Source organism: Puma concolor, chromosome A3 (genome assembly GCF_028749965.1).
Source record: "Puma concolor isolate L17-30 chromosome A3, mPumCon1.1.hap2, whole genome shotgun sequence".
Lineage (NCBI taxonomy): Eukaryota > Metazoa > Chordata > Mammalia > Carnivora > Felidae > Puma > Puma concolor.
In genome coordinates this window covers 64,544,426-64,557,056 of record NC_141669.1, presented here as the reverse complement: position 1 = coordinate 64,557,056, position 12,631 = coordinate 64,544,426, and the positions used below count along the sequence as shown (strand labels likewise).

Genomic DNA, 12,631 nt, shown 5'->3' with positions numbered 1-12,631 from the left:
TAAATGACTGTCCATCCTACCAAGATGCATGTATATAACAAAACACCACATCACCTTGCATTCTTCATTTGTAAATCTTCAGGCAACTCTATTCTAAGGTGAAAATCTCGTCCCTGTGGAAAATATTGAAAAGGTTCACTCAAATTTTCATCTTTTGCTTAATGTTAAAAAAAAAAAAGTTAAACTTAAAAAACTCACATAGAAACAGCAAGGTTTTTCCTTTATCTTCTAAAAGGTATTAACTTCATCCAAATCTTTACATTTGTTAAAATGTATAGAATAAAATATTGCATTTGAGGAAAAATAACTTAAAAATGTCAGAAACTTTGTAATTACTGGGAAATCAAAACAAAGAGTCTTAGAATCAACTCATGTCAGAAGAAATATTAAGAAATTGTTAATGTAAACAAGGAAATTTAAGTATTTCTTAGAAAATAAGTCTGTGAAGAAATTCCTTCAATTGCTTTGATTATGGAAGAAAAAATCACAATGTAAAATAAGAGCATCTGATACATTACCAGCTTTGTTTAATTTTCAATTTCCTAATTTTAATAAAATGAAAATATATTTAGTTCCATAATCTGAACATACAGACATGAGAGAAATATTTTCATAAAACAAAATATTTAATTCTCCCACATTCATGTGCCGTTAATGAATAAAGTCACTAATATTTATTTTAAATATTCACAAGCTATACATTTGAATATACCAAGTTTTACTCAAGAGTCTTTCTTAGGAAAGAACTGTTCTCTGAAAAAAATATTCAGTTTCTTTCTTGAGAAAGTGAATGGGTAAGCAGCTTAAACTTTATATCTTAAATAGGATAATACACATGATCTGAGCAAAGGTAAGCAGAAAAAGACAAACAGAAATATAATCTTTTACTCCAACAATATAAAATGAAAAAGAGTAATAAAATTCTCGAAAAATAATCACCATGAGAATTTTAGCACAGGCTCCCTCAAAGCAGATTCAAAACTAGAGGAACACAATTAAATGTACCCCATAACCTTTACTTTCATGATAATATTACAGTTCTGACTTTCATTACATTTAAATGTCCTTTAAAAAAATGAAACAAAATGTACTACTGACCTTTTCAAAAGGTCAAGTAACAATAATTCACTATTTCATTAAAGCACTAGAAGATATTATGTAGTAACTTTAACCTAACTTTATAGACATCCCACACATAGGTGTAAGAACAATCTGGAATTCAAAATTTACATGAAAAATAGTAAAACTACTCTACCGATCTGTTATCTGAAAGAATAAAATTCCAAAGTCCCTTATGTGCAAAATCCAGCCATTTTAAAAGGTCAAATGCCATGTTACATGTCACAATATTTTTCTGATTCAAGAAAATGTTCAAAATTAGCTTTTTTTAGTTGAAGCATATAAAAAATGTTAATTGTTCTCAAGAAGAACTTCCAGGTTGCAGGGAACAAGGTACAGAGAGTTGCCTAAATCTGAATCTCTCCACTCATCCTCCCAAATAGATCAATATTAGGAACAAATTAAAACCACAAAAATCCCATGTCTCCAGAAAAATCAGAGAGAGCGCACCTTAAACTTCAAGCTACCTAGGAAGAAAAATAAAAACCACTTTCTAGTGGCTTCTACCCTGGGACTTCCATAGCAAGTCCTCTTAAAGAACTAGGGGGTTCAGAAAAAAAAGCATGGAAGAGAGAAGAGGAATTGGACTAAGTGTTAAAATAATAATAAAGAGTTTGGTATATCAGAGCACTGACTACGGGTAGGGGGGCTTAGTATAAACACAAAAGTCAAGAGGCTCACCTTGGAAAAGAAATATATGAATAGATGATAAAAAAGGCAGGTAGAGCCTTCCTTTGGAAAATGGATGTTAGGAGGAAAAATTAAGAGTGAGAAATGGAGGAGCTTACATAACAAAATAAAAACACTCAACTCCTCCCTCAACACTACTAAAAAATTATCCACTAAATAAACTGCAATTTGCTTCACCTACAGAAGAAATTATACTTAAGCTAGGAATTTTATAAACTATTGTCAACAACCAAATTCACCAAGATATTGGTTTCATCAATATCAAGCTAGGAGTCAAAACCAGAATGAAAGAAAACATTTCAAGTGATAACAAATCACCTGTGCAAACAAAAAACACAGGCATAAACAAATTACAATACTGAATTATATTATCATTAAGTAAGTATTTGTACTAATATTCAGAAATTCAAAAACCAAGAACAGAAATTGTAAGGAAAAAAATTTTACTTCAGAAAAAGAAAAAATACCAGAATGGAATAAATTAATAGGTGCTCCAGGAAGAACAGAGCAAAATAAAAATTTCATAAGAGGTGGGGTGCCTGAATGGCTCAATTGGTAGACTGCATGACTCTTGATCTCAGGGTTGTGAGTTCAAGCCCCAAGCTGGGGTAGTGATTACTTAAAATAAAATGGTTAAACTGGCAAAGGTTATGTATACTTTACTCCAATAAAATATTTTTTAAGTTTCTTAAGAGGCAAACAAAAAGCCAGAAAAATCACCAAATGAGAAAAAAATTAAAAACCATCAGAAAAAAGCAACTGAAGTGGAAACAGGTAAAGACAATACAATACACAAAGAACTGGAGAACTTGAAAATAAGATAGCAGAAAAAATATTTTAAATTACAGTCCAAGTATATTTTCTGGCAATTCACATAAGGAAAAGAGCCAACTGAACATGTGAGAAATGACTTCTAACGATCCACTCTAAGAGCTATCTTAATATGCAGACCTTAACAATAAAAAGTCCACAACTGCTAAGATCAAATAGTATATGGGAGGGGCGCCTGGGTGGCTCAGTTGGTTGAGCATCCGACTTCAGCTCAGGTCATGATCTCAGGGTCTGTAAGTTTGAGCCCCACGTTGGGCTCTGTGCTGACAGCTCAGAGCCTGGAGCTGCTTTGGATTCTGTGTCTCCCTCTCTCTCTGCCCCTCCCCCACTCATGCTCCATCTCTCTGTCAAAAATAAATAAACATTAAAAAAAAAATTTCAAATAGTATATGGGAAACAGAATAAGAGTAGCACCACACTTCTCAAAGCAAAATTTTAAAAAAGCAACAATACAACTTTTAAGACACTGAAAGAGGATTTCTGCCTCTAGCTAACATGGAGTAACAGTGGCAGGACTTACTTTCTACGTTAGGTAAAAACTGGACAAAAAAATACATGAAACGATGATATTCAGACATCAAATAGACACTAAAAGACAGTCATACTTGCAAGAAGGGAAACAAATGAGAAAATCTCTTTAGCTGTCCAGTCTTACTCTCTGAAGATTTTTCAGGCTACACAGCAAGGATGGAGAACCAAATGGAGTCCAACATTGCCCCCAATCTGAGATAGAGGGGTTAAGTCGGGGGAGGCAAAGGTACCTATAATTCACAAGGTACAGTATCAAAGAGGAAAGAAATACGTGGAAAAGAGAGAAATCTACAGAGAATAAACCTAGAGAATCAGTGTAATCAGCTGAGTATGACAGTTGCACGTATGTGAGAAAACCACCAAAAGCTGAGGACCCATGAGAACAGAACATGCAAAACAATCTTGGAACTCACACAAGGCTGGGAATAGTCCTGTTTCTGACCAGCAAGAGTGGAAAACCTTGTCCTATAAAAGTTATCATCAAAATATATATGTATGTACATACATACATACATATACACATATACATGCTGAAGACTAATGCCCCAGTAGTAGAACCAAATTAAATCTAGGCTAAAGTCTGTTTTGGTTCTGCCTTACAAAGCTTACAAGCAAACCATGACAAAATTAAACTGTTTTCAAGTAATTTAACTACATCTTAGAACAAATCAAGAATGTTTAAGAAAATAAAATTATCTAGCACACAATAGTTAGAATGCATAGTGTCTGGTATCCAATCAAACTATACCAGGCATGCAGAGAGACAGGAAAATAAGATTCATAATAAAGATGAAAATCCAGAGAAATACAAAAATGGCAAATAATAGAATTCCTTAAAAAATCTTCAACAGTTTTAACTACATTATAGATACCCAAGAAGGTAGAGAAAAGCAGGAGTATGCTAAATAGAACAAACAGGAAAGATAATGACCCAAATCAAAGAAATGAAAAGTACAATGTCTGAGATGGTAGACAGTATTAGCAGATTAAGCCTTGCAAAAGAGGATTTTAGGGTACCTCAAAACACAGAAAATTAAAAATAAAACAGAGAAAGAGCCTAAAACAAACACCAAAAAAGAACAGAACCATTAGTGAATTATAAAACAACTTTATAGTGGCCTAATATGCATGTAGTTTGAGTCTCCAATACAAGGGAAAGAGAGGGAGGGACAAAAACATTTTTGAAAAAATAATGACTGACTTTTTTTCCCAAATTAAGTGAAAATATATACTCACAAATCCAAAGAGCTCAACAAACAAACCCAGTGGAGGAAAAACATGAAGAAAACTACACCAAGGTATATCACAATCTAATTGGTAAAAACTAATGACAAAAAACAAAAATCGTATTATAAGCAAAGAAAAACGACACACTACTTAGAGGACCAAAAGTAAGAAATACTAGAGATTTCACACAGGAAATAATGCAAGACAGTTAAGCAACATCTGTAAAATACGAAAAGGGGGAAAAAAATCAATCTAGAGTTTTAGACCTAGTAAAAGTATCTTTCAAAAGGCCAAACAATATGTCAGATATAAAACAGCCAAAAAACAGCCAATTTATCAGTACAAGACATGTACCACAAGAAATGTTAAAGGAGTAACTTTAGGAAGAAAAGAAATCCCAAAAGAAATCCCCTTTAAATATACAGGCACAGATAGGTATAAAATAAAGAATGGAAAAACATTAAGCCATGCCAGCACTAATCAAAAGAAAGCTGGAGTCACTATACTAATATCAGAAAATAGAGATTCTAGGATAAAGATTACCACAGATAAAAAGGATCATTTCAGAATCATAAAAAAAAAGAAAAGAAAGGAAAGAAAAAAATTAGTTCAAGATTGCTTAATAATCCTAAAAGTTTATGTACCTAATAAAAGGACTTCAAAATAAATGAAGCAAAAACTGAGAAATGAAAGCAGAAATTGATCGATAATTATAGTAGAAGATTTCAATACCCCCTTTCATTAATAAAACAAGCAGACAGAAAATCAGTGAGCATATAAAAAACTCAAATAGCATTATGAACCAACTAGACCTGACATTATAGAACAATCCACCCAACAGCAGCAGAATGCACATTCTTTTCAAGTACAGCCATAACATTTACCAACATAGGCCATATTCTATGCCATAAGTCCCAAAATATTTTAAAAAGTTTAAATCATAAAAATCATGTTGTGACCAATATGAAACTAAATTATAGATCAGTATCAAAAAGAGATCTGGAAAATCCTCAAATATTTGGGAAGACATACTGTTCTCCTAAGTAACCTGTGCAAAAAAAAAAAAAAAAAAAGAAAAGAAAAAGAAATTAACAAGTATCCTGAACTGAAAAAACAAAAATGAAAATACAACATATGAAGTAGATTTTACATAGCTAAAGTAGCATCTGAAGAAAAATTTACAGCACTAAACATCTATATTATAAGACAAAAAACTTCTCATTATCAAGGAGCTAACCTCCCACTTGAAGAAATTGGGAAACTTAACAGAAAGCAATGAAACACAAGCACAAAAATAAGAGAAAAAAATCAGTAAAATGAAAAGTAGGTTCTTTGAAGAGATCAATAATTTTTTTAAGTTTATTTTGAGAGAGTGTGCGAGAAAGTTGGGGAGGGGCAGAGAGAGAGAGAGAGAAAATCAGAAGCAGGCTCTGCACGGTCAGCGCAGAGCCCACTGGACACAGGGCCTGACCTCACACACCGTGAGATCATGACCTGAATCGAAATCAAGAATCAGACCCAAAATTAAGAGTCAGACATTTAACCAACTGAGCCACCCAGGTGCCCTGAGATCAATAAAATTTATAAGCCTCTATCCAGTTATTTCTGCCTTTAAGAGTCAGTACCTCATTTCTCTCCTTTTGAATAAAGACTAGATTTACAACTTGCTTCTAGAAAAACTGAATAAAGCAGAAGTATGTATTAACATCAGAGGCCAGGGGCAAAAAGGGACTATGCAGCTTTCTGCTTGGTCTCTGTTATGTCACTCAGGGGAAGCTAGCTGCCATGTTGCGAGGACACTATGGAGGTCTGTGCCGTAAGGAACTGAGGGCCTCCAGTCAAAAGCAGCAGAAAACAGAGGGCTCCAGCCAACAGCCATGTTCATGAGCTACCCTGGAAGCAAATCTTTCAGCTCTAGTCAAGCCTTTGGAGTACTGGGAAACTAGCTAGCATCTTCATTGCAAGTTCATGAGGAACACTGATCCAGAACCATCCACCCAAGTAACTTTCAAATTCCTGATCCACAGCATATGTGACAATGTTTGTTGTTCTAAGCCACAAAGATTTGGAGTAGGTAGTTATGCAGCAAAAGATAATATAGGGAACATCATTATAGATCCTAAAAGCATTCATTAAAAGGATAATAATGGAATATAACATTTAAGACAATAAATTCAAAAATCTAGAGGAAATAATCAAATTCCTTGAAGGAAACAAACTACCAAGGCTCACTCAAAAGAAAAGGAACAATCTAATAATATCTTCTTAAAATACCTTCTTAAAGCCAGAGGGTTTATTCTCACACACACATACACATACAAAGGATCAATAGTTTCACACACTATAATTTTTACAAAGATTATCTAATCACAATGTAAGAGAACTAGAAATAACAAAATTAAAAATCAAAACAAGATTTGTGAGAAAATGTTTTACTTTTCTATTAAATAACTCCTGGGTACAAGGGATCTACAAAGTAAACTTCAGTACTAAAAAACTATGACGATGAAACACTGTAAGTCAGCATATACAGAGTACTATAAAAACAGTAATAAGAGGATAATGCAGAGCTATAAAAATTTTATCAATAAAAATGTGCACTCATAGCCAAATCTGGGATAATTTAAACATCAAAATAAGTAATGATCACAATCCATTAAATACATTATTTTTAAAACCAATGAGTCCCGTCTGATACAAGGAAGTGGGGAAAAAGAGAAAGCTACTCCTTATAATAAAATGACAATAAAGAAAAACTAGTGAAGTTAGAAAAGCATCATTTGGTGCAGCACCTGGGTGGCTCAGTCAATTGAGCGGCCGACTCTCGATTTCGGCTCAGGTTATGATCTCATGGTTTCACGGGTTTGAGCCCTGCATCTGGCTCCATGCAGACAGTGTGCAGCCTGCTTGTTATTCTCTCACTCACGCACCTGCCCCACTCACGCACACTCTCTGTGTCTCTCTTTCTCTCTCTCAAAAGAAATAAACTTTAGAAAAAGAAAAGGAAATCATAATTTATTTGGCAACCACCACAGTACTAACTGGTTCAATCAAGAGTCAATAGATGCTAAAACTGGTGTGTACCCCTGAAAGTTTGATGCCTCATAGCTCTCTATAAGTACTTCTGAATTACAAAAGGAAAACCTGGCACATGTCATCTTAAACAGGTGATCAGAGGTAACATCACCAATGAAACCCGCTAACTTCATGAGCCCTGAAAATAACACAACATTCTTTCTGTGTCATCTCTGCCAAAGTGACATGATCTGAATTTAATGATGAGGAAACATCAGTCAAACCCAAACTGAGGGACATTCTGCCTAATAACCAAACTGTATTCTTAAACAACATCAAGTTTAGGGCACCTGGGCGGCTCAGTCCCACTCTCGGTTAAGCGTCGGACTCTTGTGGCTCAGTTGGTTAAGCGTCCGACCCTTGGTTAAGGGTCCAACCCTTGGTTTCGGCTCAGGTCATGATCTCACTCATGGTTTTGTGGGTTCGAGCCCACATCAGGCTCCGCGCTGACAGTATGGAGCCTGCTTGGGATCTTCTCTCTCGCTCTCAACCTCTCTCTCTCTCTCTGCCCCTCCCTGACTCACACTCTGTCTCTTTCAAAATAAATAAACTTAAAAATTCTCAAATTTATTAAAAGCAAAGAGACCATGGAACTATTCCAGATTAAAGAGATATGTCAACTGAATGTAATGTGGTATCTTTTAGGAGGCTGGAAAGGGCTACAAAATATGTAATTGCAACATCAACAAAATTTGAATTTGGACTCCAGATAATGGCATTACATCATGATTAAATTTCCTGATTTTGGTAACTGTACTGTGGATTTATATAAGTGTATCCTTGTTCTCATGAAATATATGCTGAAATATTTAAGAATAAAGAGGCACTATGTCTACAACCTAATTTTAAACTGTTCAAAAAAATAATGTGTATATATACCCACCCACATATATATATAAAATATTATATATATTATATTATATATATATATATACTATATATACACACACACACTCAGAATAATAAATCAAATGGGGCAAAAGTAAAATGGAGAATCTGGGTAATCTTCATACATGCTTGTTATTGTAAGTTTGAAATTATATACAAAACAAACAGACGAAAATCAGCTCCAGCAAACAAAACAATGTTAAATTAAGTTGTTTACGTTATGATTTCAGTAAGCTGCTTAAGGCAAGTACAAATCAGAACTGTAGCTACAACAAAGGGTCACAGGTAAATTTCATCTAATCTCAATTCTGATGTTTACACATTTTCTCTTTTTTGTTTTGTTTTTTTGTTTACACATTTTCTAAGAGGCTTTAGCAGACAGACACATATAATACAAAGTACTTTCTTTAAAGTGCCTAAAATGCCGGAACCATGGTTCCTAATAAAAACGTAACTTAAGATCTCTTCAATTTTTCTAAATATTGTCTGAAAAGTGAATCATGTTTTCACCTAGGTAATTCAAGACTGGTACTTCCAACTGGGGAAGGGAAAAGTGGATTACCTTTATTCCAGAAATAATAATGAAATTTAACCTCTACTTTCTGTGATGATCCCGATGAATTTGAAGAAAAATGAATATATCCATATGTAGCCTCTGTAACCTTGCCTTAATTACAGTGTATTGATTAGTTATACACTCAATATTCTGAGGGGTGAGTAAAAGTTTCATTTAGCAAGTAAATTTGGTAACTCTGTATTTTTGAGAGATTATTATATGTTTTGAGTAAACTTCAAAACTTAACGATAATTCTAGGATATGGCCCCGATCTTCAAAAAGCATGTGTGCTAGTGGGGAAGTAGGTCAAACAGATAAAGGTTGTGCACCTTCTAGGCACAAACACCCAGTCATAAAAAAGTTAAAGGGATGTAACGTACAGCATGGCAACCAGAGTTAATACTATTGCATATCTGAAAGCTGCGAAGAGACTAATCTTAAAAGTTCTCATCACAGGAAAAAAATTCTACAACTACATATGGCAAATCAGATGAACAGCTAGACTTAACTGTGATCATTTCACAATACATACATACATCAAATCGTTATGTTGTACACCTGAAACTAATATAACGTTGCATGTCATTTATAACTAAAAAAAAAAAGCATGAAATATGCTTCCCTTTAAAGTTAAATAAATTATCAAGTTTTCAAATACCCAATACTCAAACATTTTTGAAAGGTGAAACCATTCTCTTAATCACTATAATTAAGAGTTAAATTTTACCTCCATCCCATTCATTTAATACTGGCAATGTCTGTTTTGATGAGAATTGTTGAATGGAGCGTTAATCAAGGTAAGGTGGAGCAATGCAATTATTCATTTTCCTTTCAGAAAATAAAAATAATTCTGAGAACAGAAATTTTTATTCATTACCATGATATTTTTCCAAATTATCTGGTTAATCACTAAATTTTAAATTATGACAAAATTGCATAATTTGTGTTTCTATAAAAAGGAGTCCAAATAATTGAAAACTTGCCTAAGATTCATACATATTTTCTTAGAAAATACAGTTCTGCTTCAATGTTAAGTTGTTTTAAAATGACCACTTTGTTTCTTTCCTCTTCAGGAATTTCTCCTTATTTCACATAGCAAACCAAATCCTCTGGTTCGGTACGGATTGATCATTTAACCTATTCATGACCCGTATTATAAGTTGCAGGTGGTTAGGGCCCACTGCCTGGTTAAGCATCAGTCTCTTGATTTCAGCTCAGGTCATGATCTCACTATTGATGAGTTCAGAGCCCCACCTCCGGAGCCTGCTTGGGATTCTCTCTCTCCCTCTCTCTCTCTCTGCCCTTCGTTGCCCTGCTCGCACTCCACTGCTCCATCACTCTCTGTCTCTCAATAAACAAACTTTAAAAAAAAAAAATTAAAAATTAAAAAATGTTGCAGGTGGTTAATTTGTGTGTGGTTTCACCAGTTTTCCCTCAGGCTGGATCTGTTAATTTTAAAAGATTTAAAAAAAACATATATGTGTGGTCAGAGAGGTGGTACCATGATGTGTAAAGGTCAGGGAGCAAAAATCTATCCTTAAAATTCTACCCTAGGGTATCTTGGTGCAATGCGGAGGAGCAAAATCCATCCACGGGTGAATCACATAGCCTGGCTTTAAGGAATTCTGGTGATCATGGGCAAGTAACTTAACCTCTCCGCCTTCCCATGCTTTGACTTACTTAACTATGAAGAGAGAATGACTTTTTTAAAAAAATTGTGCCTCAAGGGGCTGAGCATTAGTGAAACAAGGTACTTGGGAAGCACTCTGTAAACTTCAGAAATGTACACGTGTGTTACCATGTGTAATAAACTCCACAAGAGAAGCCACTTGCACTCAGAAGTAATGAATTCTGTTAAGATTCCGTACAAAATATCGCTGCTGGAGGTGTTCAGGTACACACGACTAAGCTGGGAGCCAAAAGGAGGCTTATATATACATATTTTTTAATTTATTTATTTTACTGTAAAACGAATATAATTAGCACGGATTTCCTCGTGAACGGGCACCAACCTTCTTGGGTTTTGTCGGGCGGGGTGGGAATGGCGTTAGAATCTAAGTAGGCAAAAATTTGCGAAAAAACGAACAAACAAAAACACAGTTAACGGTGGGACAGACACCGAGTCAAAAGGGAGGCCAAACTCAGGAAGCTGAGCGAGGGGGCGTGGCCCTCCGCCCCGCCCCCCGCTCCGGTCCAGCCCGGGGCTCCGCCGGCCAAGTCCCTGGCTGCGAGCACGTCCCGGCCACCGACGCGGTAGCGAGGGGCCGGCTTGCCCACAACAGCAGCCGTTCTCAAACCTCTAGACTCGGAGGAAGCGGTCCCGCGCCGCCCCCCTCGATCCCCACAGGTCCGGGCTGCTAACCGCTCCCGTAACTGACTTCCAGGGGCGGAGCTGCGCCGCGAGAGGGAGGCCCAACTAGCGAGCAGGCAACAAGCGGGCAGGTACCTGAACTGAAATGAATCCTTCGTACACGGTTTTCGCCCGGTTCTGAGGCAGAAGCAGCGGGCACTGGCGCAACAGGCTCGCTTCCATCTCCGCCACGGTTCGCCGTCCGTGGAGCCGCCGGGGGTTTAGCCACTGGCTGCGCCCCGCACATGCGCAGTCCCGCCAGCGCCCTGGGCTCCGAGGGGCGGAAACACCCGCTTTGGCGGGAAAAAGTCTCGAAGATTCCGCGCGAGGGGAAATGAAGGTCTTGCGCTAGTTCGGGCACCTGGACTCAGGCCCAGCCACAGTAGATGCTCGGCAGGAGATGGCATTGGCCCCAATAGGGGGCAGGAGGGAAGATTGTTATTTTCACAGCTGTAATTGAACTAGAGCATTCCAGCCTTGATTGTCCCAATAACCCTTTTGGTAATTTTGTTTGATTTTACTGAGAGACTACTACAGCTTTGTGGAGTTGCATTTCTTACCGCATAAGATGGTTTGTACAGTCTGGGTATTGTATTTCCTTTACCCTGAACCTGCCTCAACTCCCCTTCTTCACTATAATCAGTCTATTAGCCTGTTCTACAGGATCTCTTGTATGCCTTCAGCATACAGAAAAATGTATTGTTCTGTATGTATTACTATACAATGTATTATAATCCATTCAGTATATCACATGCAACATTGTAACTCTATGGTTTACCAAGTTTAGTCAATTACTATTGTATTTCAGAACTGCACAATTGTGTATTTGTGTGTGTACACACACACACACACACACACACACACACAAATATATATACACACGTATACACACGTATCTCCAGACTCAAGTCAACATCACACTCAGCTTTGGTGCACTGCATTCACAAACGTCTAAAGGCAAAATGTGAGGGAAGATTGCCCATTAACTTGTTGAGCCAAAGTTAATTTTTCTTTGATAACCCTTTCTATACATTTTTTTTTAACTCAGAAATGGTGATTATCCATTTCCTTTTACTGAGGGCTGATTAAATAAGCAACTTGCTACTATTTACCACAAAATTGTTTGATATCACCGTCAGTATTCAATGCATTATATTTTTGAACCCTAGTATTTGCAAAACATCATTGTAATATGCCACAGGCCATGTAAAGATGACTAAGATGTACTCCCTCCCATCTTTATCGCCCTCAAAATGGAATTTGACTTCCTGAAGATTCTTAAACTTTCACAACAATTATCACCATATTCTGGATACTTAGGGAAAAACAAGAGTATGGCAGTGGTAGTTAGATACAAATTACAC

The 12,631-nt window shown here is 36.2% G+C and overlaps 1 protein-coding gene across 5 annotated transcripts in view; it reads right to left on the bottom strand.

The window, feature by feature from the left end:
• Window positions 1-11,522, bottom strand: part of FANCL (FA complementation group L) — an 84,960-nt gene extending 73,438 nt beyond the window's left edge. For 2 of the 5 annotated variants that reach the window (XM_086701057.1, XM_086701058.1), the window contains exons 1-2: window positions 11,364-11,522; window positions 55-113 (exon numbers count right to left, since the gene is read on the bottom strand). In XM_086701057.1, the coding sequence (XP_086557183.1) occupies window positions 55-113; window positions 11,364-11,450 (146 nt within the window). In that variant the 5' untranslated portion in view covers window positions 11,451-11,522. The remainder of the gene's footprint in view (window positions 1-54; window positions 114-11,363) is intronic. The other 3 variants (XM_086701060.1, XM_086701059.1, XM_086701062.1) reach the window with 3 other exon arrangements.
• Window positions 11,523-12,631: the final 1,109 nt, after the last annotated feature.